The sequence below is a fragment of the Cibotium barometz genome, chromosome 8, assembly GCF_041138505.1.
Source record: "Cibotium barometz isolate CiBa-2024 chromosome 8, ASM4113850v1, whole genome shotgun sequence".
NCBI classification, from domain to species: Eukaryota; Viridiplantae; Streptophyta; class Polypodiopsida; order Cyatheales; family Cibotiaceae; genus Cibotium; species Cibotium barometz.
Window position 1 is genome coordinate 14,624,194 of NC_141053.1, and position 19,368 is coordinate 14,643,561.

Sequence of the window (19,368 nt, forward strand, 5' to 3'; positions counted from 1 at the left end):
AAATAAATAGTGGAAACTCAAGCTACATCTAACAACTGAGTCCATAATCTGGTTCATCATTCATGCACTTTTCACTCGTAACTCTGTCATAGAAACTGACTAAATTTGCAGCCGTTGTTCGTTCAACTGTGTGGAACACAACAATCCCTCAATCCAACTCTTGAGGAATCAGATAATCTGACATCATAGAGACGATTGTCATAGCTAATTAAATTACCTATCCTATCAAGATTGGGTAATTCCTTGTACCTAGGGGATATTAAAAAAAATACCTTCCCTCTTTGAGAACCACAGAACTATCGGATATCTAAACACTCTTGTCATAAATGACCTTTGAACGTGTCCACCGTTAGCTTATTTAGCGCCGTATAATCCACACATTAGCGTGCGGTCTTATCGTTCTTTTGGACAAACAAAATGGGAGCAGCAAATGGAGAGGAGGAAGGTCGGATAAATCCAGGCCGGAGTAGCTGGGATAACTGTTGCTCCAGCTCGCTCTCCGATTCCTTAGAAAGGCGGTAGGGGAACTTGCTGGGAGGCTCTGAACCAGGAACCAACTCTATGCAATGGTCCCCAGGTCTACTGGGTGGGAGGTCATCTCGTAGCATAATGTTGTTGTATTGAGACAAAAGACCAGCCATTCTCTGCTATTTGAACTGCAGTAGACTGAGAGCGGACATATAGCAATGCACACTCTGCTCCTTTTCTTATGGCTCGTTGGGCCTAAATATGGGAAATGAATGGTATTCTAAGAATGCTCCGATCCCTGCGAATCATGATGGGCTTAGGAAAACCTTCAGCAATAGTGAAAGTGTCCTGCCTCCAATTAGGAATGGGTGCATACTATCTAAACCACTGGATTCCAAGGATCATGTCACACCTTAAAAGAGGGGAAACAGAGAGATGTGTGTATGTAGACCAGGTGTAAACTTGTCCACATCTAAATGATAAGGAACCAAGGTACAACTCATCTTGTTTGCCAACTGTGGAGAGATGGCATCTTCCGAATTGCCCATGTCAAAGATGACAATGAAGCTGTCCCCTTGCAGTGCCATAGGTACAAATGAGAGCCTTCGTTTTTCCCTCTTCCTCACCCTCGTGCTGATCATCAAATACCACTAGTGTGTGTGTGTGTGTGTGCGTGGGGGGTGCATGTGAAGTTCTACACTCACTATTGGGCACTGGGGATGTATCTAGTCTATACTATGCATGATGGAGTTGATGGTTTATTGTCTTGTGGATGACTTAACATGAGGTTATAAATTGCACTTTCTTATAAGGTGAATTTGGGCATGTTCTTGGATTCATCTAGGTATATATAAATACCATTGGTGGCACCGAATGCGGGCAATAGCTAGACAGGAGGCGGCGCCTAGATAAAGCTTGGGGAGCAAGAAAAAGTTTGGGATATTTTAGGCATACTCAGCCACTTTTGGCAAAAAGGAAAAGCAAAGCTAAAAGAGGGCTGGTCGACTTTATAAACAGCAAGGAGGGGATTCTGTTTTTATCATCATATGCTCAAGCTTTTTGGCCGACTGCAGTTGAATCTCTCCTACTCTTCTGCGCTGGCCGTACAGCAGCGGTTATCCTTGGGATGCGCACAGCTGACAGCTTGGAGGACTTTTCTATCTTTTATGTGCACAAGGGATTCAACACCTTCTCTGCAGAGTATTCTTGTCTACTGGCTGCCTGCAAGTTGGTCTTATTGCTGGCTGACAGAAGCCACATTTTCTCTCCTTTTCTGCCCTGTTTTGGAGCTGGTCACCTACAGAGCCACCAACAACCACGCTTTACTATTGCTGGCCGTCGACTAGCAGGTCGCATGCTGGCTGTACAGACAGCCGTACAGCCTGCACACATGTGACTTCAGCTGTTCTTCTTCTTCTCTCTTACAATCTTGGCCATGCATCGGGCAGAGTCGGGGCTGAATTTGTGACTGTTTTTGGGACAGTTTTGGACAGATTTTGGTGCTGTTTGTATCTTGGCTGTGGATAGAGATCTGGGCAAGAGCCTTGCTAATGCTTTGTGGAAATTCCGGTGCAAGTCTGCGCCCGCACCTTGTGTTCTTGTAAAAGCTTCTATTGAATAAAGAAGTTCCTACAGAGGTCCCACTGTTCCGGCTCAATGCAGTGTCTTTATATTGTTGTGGCTTCTTGCTGTGTTTTCATATTCTATTTGGTATATGAAGTGTTTGTATATTGTTTCGGGTCCCTGATCGGTTATAGTGGTATCAGAGCATGGGTTTTCGTGGAAGCAGAGGCTTGCTTTCATGAATGAGAAAGAGAAAAGATCAAAAGTGGGGACCACACTGACCAACAGTTTTTCTTATGGAAGCAGTCATGTGTCAAGAGTGAGTAGTAGACAGCTTGGTCTAAGGATTTATGGATTCACAGATTTTATCCTCGAAGTATGGAGTTTGCTTTATGTGCCCGTGTTCTGCACTCTTTCCATATGGATTATAAATCGAGCTCATAAGCAAGCTATATGAAGATATACCTCAAGATATCTTATGCATATGGTGACGAGATATTTCTTTTGGGCTTCATGACGAACCTGGCAAAGAAAAGCCAAGTATACTTTGAGTTTTGCAAAGTTGGTGCTTTTTGCAATTTATTGTAAAAAGCATGGAGAATTGTGTGTTGTTTGTCTTGAACTGTTTTTGGACACTTAACCCTTGTATGAGCGCATGGAGAATTGTGTGTTGTTTGTCTTGAACTGTTTTAGGTAAACATAATGGTCGAAAAGCCTGGTTTGTGTGTTGTTTGCCTTGAACCGTTTTAGGTAAACATAATGATTGAAAAGCTTGGTTTATATGGTTTTTCATACGGATATGTTCAACGACTATGGACTAAGTTTTTGGTATATCTTCACTTAAGGATTTATACATACATGATGGTTTGGCGCATCTATATGGTTATCGTTGGCTCGGTGATTCATGGGCTTTATATATAACTCCATGGCTCCCCTTTTACTGGGATGTACTATGTTTGTGGCTTCTTTTATTCGGGATACAAAGGGTTTACGGATCGACGATTTTTCTATGGATTTCTATCATTGGCCGAAATGCCTGTAAAACTATCAATCACAGACATATTTATTGAGAACCAGGATTTCTATGCCTGTGATTCATTCTTATTTTATATGAACTCATGGAAGGGTTGGTGACCCTAGTGAGTTATTTGAACTCACGGAGGAGTTGGTGACTCTGGTGAGTGAGAAGAGTTGGTGACTCTCATTGCTGACTATGTAAACTCCATGAGTTGGTGACTCTGTCAAGTGAGTATTTCATGAATTCATGGAAGAGTTGGTAATTCTCTACAGTGAGTATTTCATGAACTCATGGAAGGGTTGGTGACCCTAATGAGTATGTGACCCTATTGAGTGACTAAGGGTTGGTGACCTTGAGAACTCATGTAAGAGTTGGTGACTCTAGTATGTGAACTCATGGAAGGGTTGGCGACCCTAGTGAGTATTTCATGAATTCATGGAAGAGCCATTGCCTTGGTAAATAAAGCCTCGTGGAAAGGGGAAACTCTATCGAGTATCTATGGTTTCATGGAAGGATCGTTGCCCTGGTGAACCACATGGATATGTGAAGCATGGTTGGCTAGGGCATGCGTATGGATCATAGGAGTGGTGCTCTTATGCAATCCAATGGCATGACAATATATTTTTGTGGCTATGTATTCTGCTTATTTTCTTTTGCAGGTACTCTAAGCTACTTATGGATTTATGGATATTTGGGACAAAGTTGGCTCTTGTGCCTGTGTCTGGTTATTATCAAATTGTGACTCCGGATATCACGAAAGTTTGTTTCTCGATACGGTTGGCTCTTGTGCCCATATCTGATTTTGGATCGTGGATCTGGATCTATGGCTTTAATACCCAATTTATGACATGGCAGTGGATCTGCTATCCTTGAAGACTATTTCTACGGTATCATGCTTACACAGTTGTGGACAATTGTTTTATAAGGCGGAGGGGATGTCACCATTTGGTCCCCTGACAAGTCTTGATCAGCGTTTTGGGGCAAGCCCACACACAATACAGAGCCAAGGTGAGAACATGGATTTTCCATCGAAGGAAGACAAAGCATTCATAGACAAGGATTGACGTGAAAGATGGCTACACAGCACGAGCAACATGGGAATTTTATCACTAAAGTGACTTATAAGGTTTATAAGTCAATAGGTTCACACATCATTAAATTTTGGTTGGACGTATTATTATTTGGGCATGGATCCCTGGACAGAAGGCGGCGCCTAGATAAAGCTTGAGGAGCAAGCTGGGAAAAGAAAAAGTCTGGGATGGGCATACTCAGCCACTTTTGGCAAAAAGGAAAAGCAAAGCTAAAAGAGGGCTGGTCGACTTTATAAAAAGCAAGGAGGGGCTTCTGTTTTTATCGTCATGCGCTCAAGCTCTCTGGCCAACTGCAATTGAATCTCTCCTACTCTTTTGGCGCTGGCCGTACAACAATGGTTAACCTTGGGATGCACACAGCCGATAGCTTGGAGGACATTTCTATCTATTATGCGCGCAAGGGATTCAGCACCTACATTGCACAGTATTCTTGTCTATTTCTTGCAAGTTGGTCTTATTGCTGGCCGACGACAGCCACCTTTTCTCTCTCTTTTTCTGTCCTGTTTTGGAGTTGGTCGCCTACAGAGCCACCAACAACCACGCTCTACTATTGCTGGCCGCCGACTAGTGGGTCGCATGCTGGTTGTCCAGATAGCCGTACAACACCCATACAGCCTGCACACATGTGACTTCAACTGTTCTTCTAAGTTCTTCTTCTCTCTCACAATCTTGGCCATGCATCGGGTAGAGTTGGGGCTGAATCTTGGCTTTGGGTAGAGATTTGGGCAAGAGCCCTATTGATGCTTTGTGGAAAATCCATTGCAAGTTTGCACCCGCACCTTGGGTTCTTGTAAAAGCTTCTATTGAACAAAGAAGTTTCTATGGGGGCCGGCTTTTCCGGCTTAGTGCAATTTCTTTATATTATTGTGGCTTCTTGCTGTGTTTTCATACTCTGTTTGGTATATGAAGTGTTTGTATATTGTTCCGGGTCCTTGATCGGTTACAGTGTGGCATAAGAAACAATGGTTATTTGTCTTGTACCGTGTCTGTTCATCCGGTTGGAGGTAACCTCCAGTGATTGACTCTCCTTAGCTTTTTGCTTAGGAGTCTTCTTGGGCTTACTTCCAAGTTCCATTCAGCATCAGTTCTTGATTCTAAGTGAGTGTCAGTGCTCGTGCATAAGTCTTAGGCTCAAAATTTCTAACTGGGTATCTAATGTTTGTGCCTAAACCTCTAATGTACTGCTTTAGCTTATCTTTTTTCGATATGTCCAAGTGTTGGGCCATGGTAATGAGCTTGTTGGAATAGGTCAAAACTAGGGAACCACCCTGAGTGGGTTTGTAAAACTCGTCCTCAAGATTGGTCATATATTGTGTTTGAAGAAAACGGGTTGACATCTTGAAGATGGCAAGGTGAGAGAAAAATTGATCTTGCACAATAAGAGTGCTAGGGAACTCGAGAGCTTGAGAGCTTGAGAACTTGAGAGATGTGTGACTAGAAGCCCACTTAAGGGGAATATATAGGTTTTCCCAAAAGCTATCTTTAGGTTTTGCTTTTGTGTTTTATATATATATATATATTCTGTTTCCTTAAAAAAAAAAAAACCTATAAAGCATAAAGTGGGTTTTTAAACCCTTTACTAAGGTTTAGCCAAAAAAAAAACGAAAGCAAGGTAGCGTAGTTTTTAAAAAAAAAAGAAAGCTTAAAAAAACCTTACTGGCGGCTTGCTTTTCGAAATTTTCTGCTGCGCCCACTTGTCTGCCACACGTGCGCTGCGTGTCTGCGTGCGTATAAGGGCCCGACTGCAAACGTGTACTACACGCCGGCGCGCACGGACAAGAGCACCGCCTGCCTGCCTGCGTACCACCCGTCGACTGCCCACGTGTGCCGCCTGTAGCGTTTCTGCGCACGAAGGGAATCTGTCGACTGCCTGTGTACGCCTGCGATCACATGGTTGGCACTGCTACCAGCGCACCTGTCTTGCACACGACTGTATGCCTGCGTGTACCCGTGCGTATACTTGGCCGCCTACACATCATAGGGGCGCCTGTGCTTGCCAGCCTGTTTACCAGCGCCTGCACACGTGCGCCAGAACATGTGTAACAGCCCGCTAGCGACTGCAAATAAGCACCAGCCCTGGCTGCGCATACAAGGGCTACACAGCTACAGCCGGCGACCTCTCTCTCTTTCTCTCTCTCTCTCTCTCTCTCTTACAAACAGCCGACAGGCTTTTGCTTGTTTTTCTCTCTCTTCAAAGTGTTCAAACAGTTGAAAACATCTAAGCCCTACTTCTTGCAAAGCAAACAATCCCTTCTAGACCACAATCACCATCATCACGGGTTCCTACGATGAAAGAGCAACATACTAAATCTGAAAAACAACAGTATGCAAAGAAAAAACAGCAAGCTTCTCGAACTCATACCTTTTCTTCGACCTCTTTTCCTCTACCTACCGACTTGCTCGTTCACGAGGCATGCTCTGATACCACTGTCAATTCCCCATAGGATCTCCTCGTAGAACGCTCCTGGTACAAGACTCGAAACCTGCAAACAAACGAAACAAACAAGAAGGGGGTGCAGGCCTGACTCACCTCCCAACCTCGAGAGCCGTGGGAAAGCCCACAAGACTTGGCTGTCCCCACCGGGCCACGAGCTGAGCTAACTAGATGGACGTACCGACCAATCTCTACCTCGTGACGTCCCATACCGCCACGAAGCTACCCTCGTGGGACTCGAGACTGATGCCGGCCTCGGCTGCATGAAGCAGGTGCACATGTGCACTAGATCCAGGCTCCTGACCATAGAGCTCTCACAAAGTCACGCGAGACTCTATATGACTAATGACTAACCTTGGCCACCCTTTTATAGGCTCTTGGCTGGTCATCGGGCGTCCACACTTGGACGCCCGTCCGTCCATACTTGGGTGCCCGCCCGTTAGTCTATCCCTAACTCAGCTGGCCAATCAGCCTGCCTAGCTCCAAGCTTCCCCAAACCTCGAAGCTAGTCTTGTGTGCGTGTAGCACACGGTAGATACACACTATGCACATGACATGCTGCCACCAAGTAATAGCTTCCCCAATGTGTTGGGGCGCTGCCACATGGACTTTGTCTTGTAGATTTGAAATTTTAGCTAATGGAAAATGTGCTTCAAATTGATGAATTAATTGAGTAACAGCAGCATGATCGCACTTACCATCATACTTACTAAAATTTGGAGAGGTTTGTATGACGGTGGTGGTAGGAGCGGTGGACCGTGGAGGACAAGGTATTCTGAGCCATCTTGAGGAGGGATGCCAGAATTTGTGCCATCGTTTGCTGATGCTAGATTTGCATAGCCTCCCAGTTGAGTCTTTGCTGAAACTATTCCCTCGGATAAATCCCTCGATGAAGGTTGTCTATTAGCATAAAACCGTGCTCTATCCTAAGCACTCTTGATAGAATCTCTAACATCTCCTGCACGTGTGCCAAGAAATCCCTAGCCGCATCATTGTGAATACCCTCAAGTCCCATAGTTACCAGAGATCTAGGTTGGTATCCGTACATCAGCATAAATGGGCCATAGCCAATGGCCGCATGCTTAGCACTATCATGGGCAAACTCAATCATCGGGACGTACCTCTCTAGTTTGATGGTCTCTTGGAAACGTATGCACGAAGCATATGCTCCAAAACCTGATTCACCCTCTCCGTCTGTCTGTCGGATTAGAGGAACTCAAACTCAGTTTGGTCTTCAATTTTTGGAAGGCTAGTTGCCAGTAGTGTCCAGTAAACTTTGAGTCCCTATCACTCACTATGTCACAAGGTAAACCATATAACCTGAAAACTTGCCCAACAAGTTGCTATGCCAATTTAGGAGTTGTTAATGTTTTTCTTATAGGTAAAAATCTTTCCATTTTTGTCAATCTGTCTACCACCACCCAAATGGCATCATGCTCTCTGCGAGTGCATGGTAAACTGGTGATAAAATCTGTGGAAATACTTTCCTATTTACTATAAGGGATCTCCAGAGGATGAAACAGTCCTCCAGCCTTTAGGCGGTCAGCCTTATTCACTTGACACTGACGACACTTTACCACAGAGTTGTGGACTTTTGCCCTCATTTTCGGCTTGTAAAACATACGTTTTATCGTAGGTTCACTGTACCCCGGATGACCTGATGGAGAAATGGCGTGAAAGTCATAAAGGATCCTCCTCCTAATCTGAGCACTAGTCAGCATGCAAACCCTTTCATTTCGGAACAACAATCCATTCTGAATAAGATACATCACCCTTGAGACAAACTAGAGAATCTTCTAGTAAAAAAGAAAATCTATGATCCTTCTAGGGTCATGGTTATGAAACCATTCTTTACCTATAATAATGTCTACTCTATTTAGATTCATCAACAAAAAATCTAGACTATCTGAATAACTTCGGATAGATATAGGTAATTGGGTCACACATCTACCCCATATCTATCCATGCCTCGCTTCGAGGTTCACATGGTAGACATGATCACTTGTTTGGGTCTCCACTCCCAATTTTTGCACCAATTTGGCATTAATATAATTGTGAGTGCTACCTGAATCAAATAGGATGTGTACAATTTTTTGCCACATTGATCCATACATGTGTATGAGATCATTGGGTCCGAAAATTGCCATGCTAAAGTTACAATCCATGCAAGAGCTATGATCAAGCACCCTGGTATGAACGGAAGTAATCTTAGGGTTACCTGTAATCTTGGTCAAGTGAGCTCCCGTAGGCTTTTGCTTTTTCTACGCTTGAGAGCAGCTTCCTTTCCATTGGCTTGTCTGGCCACAATTAAAGCACCAGCCCTCTCGAATGTTCTGAAGGCTTTGCTCGGTTCTTTGAGCCTTCTTGGAATTGGGTTGATTTGAATTCCAGGTTTGATTTTGAGTTGCGGAAGCCTTCACAAACCTAAAATTTTGTTTACATTTGGAACTGGTTCGGAGTTGCATGAGCTTGAAATCTGCTTCCCACTGTTTTGGCCCACCCTGAGTACTGAGAAGAGGCTTCGTTTTATGGTTTAATGCATAAGATGCACGTTTATGATTAAAAATTGCCCACACTGCTTTTTCTTACAAAACACAGGTGCCCCTTAGATCCCCGCAAAAGAAGCTAGAGTTGACCTGTTTTTTAGAAGGTTCCTTTAAAAAAACAACTCACATGCATGGCGGCCAGTTCAGACGATGCTCTGCAGTCCACGTGCCCATGTGCATGCACACATCCATGTGGATAACCCAACTGTCCTCTCTGCTGGCCGCCCTGGCCCCCGACTTGCCGCCTGTCTGTGTTGTTGATGCCCTTTACATATCATGCTTTTTCCACATCATACCCGTCTGCTGCCCACATATCCACTGCGCGCGGGTTGTAACAGCCCTCTGCCACAGTTCCCGGGCACCAAACTCATCCCCTTAATTACACGTAAGTAATACGTGTCAAGGGTAGACTTTTGAGCATAAAACGCAGCCCAACTGGGAGTTCAACCTTAGAGGAACTAGGGTTTTGTAAGGGTTCTTTCTGCACATCTCCAACACGCATGACTCTTGCATATTCTGCCTCTCTCAGATCCACATACAACCACGACAACAACCCTATGGTGCTGAGAGAAATACCTGGGAATATCAACATGAATAAAACCATGAAAGACACACAAATCATTGTGACCCCGCGTTTAGGTCGCTCTAATACCAAGTGTAAGAGGCTTCCCAGGCTTGTCAACTGAGATCTCCTAAATGCAGTCCAAACAAGATTAGAGAGAAGGGGTGCATGCAAGCTCACCAACGAACCGTAGGATCAATACTTCGATCCACCCCCAAGCAAGGGGCTAAGGCTCCACTCTATGGATACATGCTAGTCAGCACTGGCATCTCATACCACCAGTGCCTGTCCACGGGCCCTTAGAAAGACAATCTCTGATCCGTCATGGAGTAGAAACTCTGGTCCAGGCATAGACCCATCAAAAGTGGACTGCACGACTGACTACACAATAATAATGCAAAGCAGCCCCTTACAAGTGCCTGCTACTCCTTATCCCAGGGGGTTTGAGACTTGAGTTCCGGGATGTTGGTGTCTGTGTCTCCTTGAAAGCAAAACTTGGTCTCTGAGTCTTTTGCAAAGACTATGCTTTGGTGAGCCCTTGAGCCATGCTCATATGTGAGCCTTTGAGCCATACTCATACTCTGAGTCTGAAGTGGAGAACAAGCCCTGTTCTTGCTATAGTGGAGTATGTGGTATTGTCTGTCCAGAGGCTATCCTGAAGCTGCTAGTTGAAGGCTTCTCTTGACATCTCTCACTCTTGCTCCGAAGAGGGGTTTGTTGGGATTCAGAGTCTCTTATGTGCGTGAACCCTTGTTTGTGTTCGTATGCATGTATGTGTGAACAGCCCCTAAAAAGGCTTTCGTGTCATGTGTGTGTGAACACTCCACTCCCTATGAGTGTGTATGTGTGTGTGTTTGTTTGTGTGAACCCACTCTTAGGACAGTGGAAAAGTATGCATTTCATGTGTAGTCTATGAGGTAGATGAACCTCTATGACTATAAAGCAATGTACTGGGTGTAAGCTAACATATCAATCTAATTATCATTGAGTTGTGCAATACTCTCTCTCTCTCTCTCTCTCTCTCTCTCTCTCTCTCTCTCTCTCATCCCTTATGTCTTATAGACCTTTTGTCTTTTGAAGAGGTTTAATATAACTTTCTTTCTTTCTTTCTGCGCGCACACACACACACACACACCATGGAGATCATTGATCCCCCATAGCTCGTCTTTTTGTTTTGCAAACCCTAAATCTACATATACAAGGCAGGGTGGCTGCTCTTTCTGATACCAAGGTGGCAAAGCTTTTGTGCTATTGTTTTTGGTTGCAGGTTGGTAGAATCCAAGCGACCGCATTTCAAGCATCAAGTGGATGGCAAAAGAAAAACATGCAAACATCTTTTCAACCAACCGCAGGAGGAATTTATCCAGGAAGGAATATTCAGGATTTGTCCAGTGATATGGAGAGAGATATTCAGAGGGCACCGACAGTCTCATCGAGCTCCATCCAATCGGATAGTGCTGATATGACAATCATCAATGCACCTGATTCAAAGGTTTTGATGAATCAACCATAAATAATGAATTTTATTGACCCATCTCAACAGTAGCTATATCTGGAGGTACTTGAGCTAAGATTTCTACTTGTTTTTTGGTCAGGTGAACAATGACGCTCAGCCTAATGCAACAGCACTGGACAAACTTTTTGCGAATACAGGCGGTGAGACGACAAAGGGCAGGACGGACAATTTTGGCATGGACATGCTAGGGGTATATGAAAACACAGACCAGATGACTGTTGCGGGTGCAGAAATGGATTCCTTTGATTTAACAGCAGGCATGCAAGAGGCTATGCATCTGTCGAACCTTGAAATGAGGTAGACTTACCCTTTGCATCCCCTCGGAAGTGATATTGATGGATCATTTTCAGAGACAAGCCATGCAATTTTCATCACTATATTCCTGCTCTTTTTGAAGGATTGGTTTTGTACAGTGGTGCAGAGTTTACGAGGAAGGAAGTACCACTCCAGGTAGTTCCGGGCCATACGCTTGCAAAAGTGGATTTTCCCTTAAGCTCACTGGTTAGCCTGCAAAGGATTCTCTTTGATGAAGAGCACACTGCTTACAATCAAGCAATGTCCCAAAGCACAAGGTACACAATTCTTTTTGTATTAAAACGTCTTTTGTTTTGTTGAACTGTACTCCTGAGTGACCGATAGTGAAGCAGTACCATGAAGGAAGGGTGAAAAGATCCCCCGTGGGGGAGTGAAATAGAACATGAAACCGGTGAGCTCCCAAGGAGTGGGAGGAGAATCGGATCTCTGACTGCGCGCCTGTTGAAGAATGAGCTGGCAACTTAGAGGCAGTGGCCTGGTTAAGGGGAGACCCCCCTGTAGTAGCGAAACTGAGTCTTGCTGAGGCAATTGTCACTCTTTATAAACCCGAACCTGGGTGATGTATCCATGACCAGGATGAAGCTTGGGTGAATCTAAGTGGAGGGACCATGAGGGATGGGCGGGGGAGATCTCCCCTTTAAACGGGTGGAGGTTATGTCTGTGTAGCCCCTTATATAGATTTGACTCATAGCTTACTCGTAGCTTTATTTGGCAGCAGTAAGCAGAGAAAATTTGAACGTTTTTGCTATGTTCATGTAGGAAGGGAAAAGTTCATCCTTTGACTTCGATACGCCATTCGGCAACATATCAAGCATCACTTTGCAAGCTCATGGAGTACTGGCAAGTGCTAGGCCTGGTCTTCATTCGATTTTCTTTATAGAGAATTTGCGCCAACCACTTGTATGATACATTGACAAGTGTGATCATGTTCTGTATTTGGCAGTTTGAGTCCGGTCTTAAGTTCTCTCTGGGATCGATTACAACAAAACAATGCAAGAGTGAGCAAACGACAGATTTTACCCCTTCAACCTCCAGAAAGTTTGATGGTTATGCTAGATTTTAAAAGGATGCCAGAATTTACAGGAAATTTGATTTATAGATTATTATTATTTTCATTGCAGCTAGCAATACTTCAAGAAGAAGCAGCCAGTTTACAACTTCAGCTGCTCTCCAGAGGCACCCGGCCAACGCTCTCACAAAGACGTATGCCTGGGAGTGTGACCAGGGGGAACGCTTATTCATCTTCTCCTGAAAGGAGACCTGGAATTGATACGGGTAACCAGAGAGATGAAAGAAGAGGGTAGCATATTAAAGAAGAGTGATTGAACTTTCTTGCATGAGGTCATGCTTTTTGTCTGGCCGCCTCCTTCCAAGGTGGTTGGGTCTTTGGGTCTTGTGTAAATCTAGATTTGAAGTCTGGAGGTCAAGAATGCCTCGGAGATGGACAAATTGCCATGTTGTACGTTTCTTGGAGTGCCACAGTAAGACAGCTTTTGCTGTATGCTTTGTTCCTAGAACAGTTCTGTAATGTGTTGATCATAGCTACGAGGTCTCGAACTTTTGTTGGTAACACTCTTTGGTTGGTGCTTGTCTTATAAGTAAACATGGCATGTGGAACTAAATTTTTCTGGTGTCACTTCCTAGTAACTATGGTATGGCATGTGGAGTCTTACTTAACTATGGTATCGTTATTTCCCACCTTGAACCATACACCACTCACCCCCTTACAACCTTACTCCCCTTACAGAGCCATACAACCCTTGATTCTTGCTGAGCCAGCTGGCCAGCATGGTATCAACCTGCCCTCTCAGCTCTCCTCTCTAACCCCTACATTGCTACTTGCTTTAAGCGCATCCCGTGACCGACTAGTCACACAACATTTCAAGGTTCTTTTCATTTCAAGGTTTTGTTTCAAAAGGCGGTCCCTTGGCTAAGAAACTGCATGGTTTCAAAAAATTTATATTTGTAAGAATGGGGAACAAAGAGAAAGGGGAAAACCATTATTGTCAACCGTGTTAAGACGACAAAAGTTCGTGACATGGTTGAAGCCATTGCAAAATACATGGGTGAGGATGATGAAGGCAATGGTGTGGTCACCGAGAAGCAGGAGGTTGTGTAAAAACCACTCCTTGTGGTTAGGAAACCAAGGCAAATGTGTTCAAGGCCACAACAATTGGGAATGATAGGAAAAGCTATGTAATAGTGAAATCAACCCTCCTAGTCTCGGCGCAAACAAATACCTTGAACTCCACTCACTATTCCCATGAGTAATAATTATAAGTCCACAAGCATAAGTGCCTATATGAACAAGAATTGAAGAGAGATGGAAAGTTAGTAGAAACATACATGGAAGAACTTAATTATCATCTGCATGAGAAACTAGCACTACATATATATCAATGCCCTCCTCATGAGTAAGGAAGCGGAGTTATAAGGAGTCCACTCATACCTAGATATCAAAGGTGGAAGCTCTTTTCTCTTTGAGCCATTCTTGCATGATTATTACCTTAATCATCCCAATCAAGAAAGGGCTGATGTGTTGCTCACCTTGATAACAAAGGCTGCCCCTTCCACTTAGCATCAAACAATCAGCATGGGTCGTTTTTTTCGTCCCTCAATCCCGTTTTTGGGCTTTCTTTAAAAAAATCATTTATTCATGCTACAATATTCGTTCTCTAGCCCAATGTTGAAAAGCACTTCCTCATGTCATTTAATTGGGCTTAGCATGGCCACTTTCACACACATTGGCAAGTCCTCTAGGTTGCCTAGTTATTTAATTGTCTTAGGGATCTCATCACTACATGACTACCCTCTCCTTAGAAACATTTACTTTCTTGCAAACAAAACTAGAAAAGGTCTTATCTCAATCCGAATTTGAACTTTCCTCGTGTCTATTTTTTAACTTTATAAGATAATCTAAAATGCTAAGTACGCCTTGTTGCTTTATGTAGAATTGCTTTGGGTTCATATGAAAGACTAGTGTTTCTATAAATTCAACAAGGGTGTTCTCATCTACCAGCTTATCCTAATCGCTTAGTTTTCTTCTTAGGCAACTTATAAGAAACACTAAATGCACTTTGCATCCATCTACTAGCTTCATGTACTCTTCCAAGTATCGGAAATAAACCACAATATTTAGGAACATCTTCTAGCCTTCAGGATTTCAAAAGAATCAGGTACTTCAAAGAGTTTTCTACCCTTTTTTTGTGTGTGAGAATCAACGTAATTTCTTTCTCTATCTTGAGCTCTCTTTATGGTTTCTTAAGTCAGTCCAACTATTTGGTTCATATCCTCAAGAAAGTCTGTAGTTGCTTCTACGTTTTTCTTCTTTAACCCAACTCTAAACTTTTACACTAAAATCCATACATATCGTAAATTGACTAAAGCATGTGCTTAATATTTGAATCTTGTTATAAGATAATTCAAAATCTGGCACATACTTTCTTTACTTAGTTTGCTTCTTATTTACTTAAGCTTGAAGCATATCTTCAATGATCCAATTCACCCTCTTGGTCTAACCATCTGTGTAAGGATTCCCACTTGTCACTTGTTTGAAAACTTGTATATAATCTCTCAAAGACATCCTTTAAAAGTGACTGTTAAACTTACCATACAACCCACACAGGTTTGTCTCACTTGTGTAATCGGTAGTCCTATAACCCACACAGATTTCTATCACATATGTGTATTTGCAGTAGTCCTATAATAAAAATCCATGCAAATACTCTTCCACCTGTCGTGTGAAATTACTAATGAATATAAAAGATTGCTTACTTTTAGATGTTTCACCTTTGTTACTTGTTGAAATTTCTAGTATTTCAATATGGATGCTCTTATTCATACTTGGCCATAAAAAGTCTCTCTTCAAAAAAGCATAAGTCTTATGTATTCTTGGATGTCTAGCACTAGGACTATCATGAAATTTATAAAGAATTTGGCGCCTAATGCAATGATCCTCTGGTATACATACTCTACTCTTGTAAGGATGGTACCATCCTCAATGTTAACACTTCGTTAATTTAAGTCCATTCATTTGCATCTTTCCTCAAGCAACTTCACTTCCTTTTGGTTAGCAGCATGGTTGCAAGTTAGGGGTGTCCACTTGTTTACACTCACGCACGAGCTCATATAAAATAACATACCTAGATCGAGGTCTCAACGGTCGAGAATAAATAAAATACCTTGATTGTATATATGTACACACACACACACACACACACTCTCTTTTTTTTTGGTAATATCCAGTGCAGTATATTTATATGCTCATAAATTTACAAGATGGGAAGTCTCCGAAGCGGAGAGTATCCCAAATGTCAGAAACATAAAAAGAAAAGCTCTAAACAAGAAGCATCCATATCACCCTCATGGCAGGCATCATATAAGGATTGCCGCAATGAGGCTCTGAAGGATTCATATGACTGGTGCTTCTACCGACCCAAGTATGCCAAATTATGCTCACTCCAAATTGTCCAAAGAGCCCAATATCTCACCCAAGAGAGAAATAGTAAGTATTGGGACAAGGACCGCATATATCTCCCAAAAATCTGTGACCAGGGAAACGGAGCCGAAGAAAATCTGAAATTCTCCTGAGGAGGATCCTGGAACAAGGGCAGTGCCAAAGCAGATGAAGAACAGTCTCTGAGGGAGCCTGACATCTTAGACATGTGGAAGGTGCAATGTGACGTTTAGCAAGTATGACCCCCACTGACAATGTGCCTGTCAAACATCTCCAAAGAAAAAGTCTTTGTTTCAATGGCATTTTACACTTCCACAACATCCGAAGATTCTTCCGCCACCATGAGAGGGGCTTCCTTATATGCCACAGAGAATTAGCACGTTGATGAATCCATGGGGCAGGCTGAAGAAGCCTGTAGGCTTTGATGGAGGTTAAGGCAGGAAGGGGAATAGGATGAATGCATGTAGTAGATGGCTGCAATTGCCAATCCATAAGCCTGTCTGTGTCAGCCACCCACGGGTGGAATAGGTAAAAAGGGATGCAATAAATCAGCAATTTTCTTCCATATCAACCTATGATGCATTCCCAATGCATAGGTAGCAGTGGCCTGGGGAAAGGATAAGACATATCCCCGATCATCTACCACATCATGTTTGTACCTAATTCCCAATTTCATAAGATTGTATGCCCGAACAGGTTCCTGTAAAGCAAGTGGAGTGTCAAAGATGGCACTCCAATGAATACTTTCTTTCCTCATCGAGTTTGTTTCCAAGCAATTATCAGGAGCCCATTTGACCTTAGAGAGAACTTGTTTCCAATCAAGTATGAGGGCAGTAGAGAAAGGACAACTAGGTATCCTCCCTACAAATCTCCCAATCACAACCTCCCAATGATCCGTAATCCAATGACCCTAAGCACAAGTCCTCATGTTGACACACATGGATGCTAACATACAAGTCCATGGCTGCTGTTGACGGAAGAAAGTATGCAACATTGTAGCCTTCCTTGCAAGTACATGATATTTTATATTGAGGACATTAAGTCCACCATGCATCCTTGGGGAGCACACCATTTCCATCTTCATCAGTCTCAATGCTTTTACAGCAGTTTTTGTCTTCCATAATATCTCCATAGCTTGAGACATAAAAGCTGAAATATCCCTGGAGGACCAATGCAGCAAGGGCAAATAGAACTGGACATAGGACATCACAATGGATTGTACTATTCTGAGCCTGACATGAAGAGGCCAAGTAGAAATCTTCCAGTATTCCAGTTAATGTTGAAGTCTCTGGAAAATCCATTTTAACTGCTGCTTTCTGGTGATATGCCATCCTATGGGATATCCCAAATGCCTGACAATATCTCTGGAATGCACCACCTGACCCAGCCAAAGAATAGAATGCCAGTCACATTGTTTCAGGGGGAGTAATTTAGATTTTTCAAAATTGACATGCAATCCCGCTGCTAACCCATATAAAGAAAGAGTGGCCATAAGCATGCGAAGTTCCTGAGGAGAATTCTGTGGCATGAAGAAGGAATCATCAGCATATGCTTGTGCCAAAAAAGATGTAGCCCCTGGGATTTTGAGACCAGTCATCTGTCCTGTGCTTGTAAGATGATCAAGATACATCAAAAGAGGATGGGTCGCAATGGCATAGAAGAGGGCACTGAGAGGGCAGCCATGTCTAACTGATCGACCCAATATCCATGACCGAGACAGATGGCACCCAAGAATGCATTGAGCACTAGAGCCAGAATAAAGCCAATAAACAGCATTTGCCATCTTGGGACCAAAGCCCAACTTTGTCATGATCTGAGAGATAAAATCCCATTGAACATTGTCAAATGCCTTAGCAATATCCACCTGCAATATAAGCACATCTTGATGCGAATACTTAGCATATTCAATTGCAATCAAGGCATTGGATATATTGTCATGGATTTGTCTTCGCGGCACAAAACCATACTAACGAGGATGAAGTCCTGCATGCAGTATCCTGTGAAGCCTATGTACAATCATTTTGGCAATAAGTTTATAAAGTACAGGCATCAAAGTAATAGGCCTCCAATCTGATATATGATCACACAGATGTTTTTTGGGGACAAGCTTGACTATACCATGTTTCCAAGAGTGCGGCAACTGATTTTCTTGCCAGGCCACATTGATCATTCGCAAAAGGACCTCTTTCAAATCATCCCAAAAAGAAATATAAAATTCCACTGTAAGGCCATCCCAGCCAGGGGACTTGTATTTGCTGAGGTGGAACAATTCATCATCAAGTTCTGTGTCAGTAAAAGGCCTCTCCAAGGTAAGAGCATCATCCATTTCAACTATTCTAGAAACATATTGAAGAAATTCAATCCTGGCATCAGTCACTTGATTTGATGGGGAACCAGGAGCAAAAAACAATTTCTGGAAATAATTGTGGCATTCATCTTGGAGATCAGAGAAAGAGTGAGTCCAAGAGCCATCCAGTTTCCTAACCCTTAGACATGAATTTTTATTTCGAGTAGCATGCAAGCCTTGGAAAAAGGATTTTGAAGAGCAGCCCTTATCCATGAGGGGCTTCATTCTTGCCCTAATCTGCCATTTGTGCAATTTCCTCTTATCATTAACAGTAAGTTTAAATTGTGCATGTGAAAGGGAATCCTTTTCTGAATCAGAGAGTGGCCTCGACTGAGAAAATTCAGTCAAATGTTGTGCTGTCCTTTTTGCCCATTTAACCTCATTCCTCCATTTTGTCATGTGCCATTTGCCATACTCCCTAATGACATTCTGAATACGAGACGAAGCTGTCCCAAGCATAATTCATGTCCTCCTGGGCATGAACTGGCAAAGGATGAATGGCAAATCTGATCATTTGCTGAAAGTTGTGATGTTGGAAATAAGCCCGATTAACATGCAATAATCTACTGGAGAGAAATGTCAAGAGGCATGCCAAGCTGCAAATTCATCCACAACGGAGCATGATCTGACAAGCCCAATGAGAAATCTATAAAGAGATGAGGGCTAAAATCTGCAAATTGTTGTGGATAAAACAAATACCATCTGTCAAGCCTTGCCCAATACGTAGTAAGTGCATTATGATGAAAAGTATATCCAGGGACTGACCCTTGGAGAAGTACCCATAAATCTTTAGCCTGCACAGAAAGAAGCATGTCATCCCATTTGTGCCTTTCCAATGATAGCATATGAGATCGTGAAGTGGTATTATCTCTAGGGAGAGGGGAATTATTAAAATCCCCACAGATGAATGCATTGGATCTCCATGGATATCTGCATAAAGAATCCCACAAAGAAGCCCTCATGGCAGAGGTCTGGGAGGCATAGACTGATGCAAACTCAAAAATATCACCATTAACATTGCATTGTATTACTATCCATCTGCCACTATTGTC

The 19,368-nt window shown here is 43.0% G+C and overlaps 1 protein-coding gene across 1 annotated transcript in view; it reads left to right on the forward strand.

Moving 5' to 3' along the window:
• The window catches only part of LOC147635945 (uncharacterized), a 34,303-nt gene extending 21,168 nt beyond the window's left edge, over positions 1-13,135 (forward strand). The window contains exons 5-10 of the mRNA XM_086801352.1: positions 10,950-11,174; positions 11,278-11,495; positions 11,612-11,770; positions 12,273-12,353; positions 12,457-12,511; positions 12,635-13,135. Coding sequence (XP_086657478.1) covers positions 10,950-11,174; positions 11,278-11,495; positions 11,612-11,770; positions 12,273-12,353; positions 12,457-12,511; positions 12,635-12,817 — 921 coding nt within the window. The 3' untranslated portion in view covers positions 12,818-13,135. The remainder of the gene's footprint in view (positions 1-10,949; positions 11,175-11,277; positions 11,496-11,611; positions 11,771-12,272; positions 12,354-12,456; positions 12,512-12,634) is intronic.
• The last annotated feature ends 6,233 nt before the right edge of the window (positions 13,136-19,368 follow it).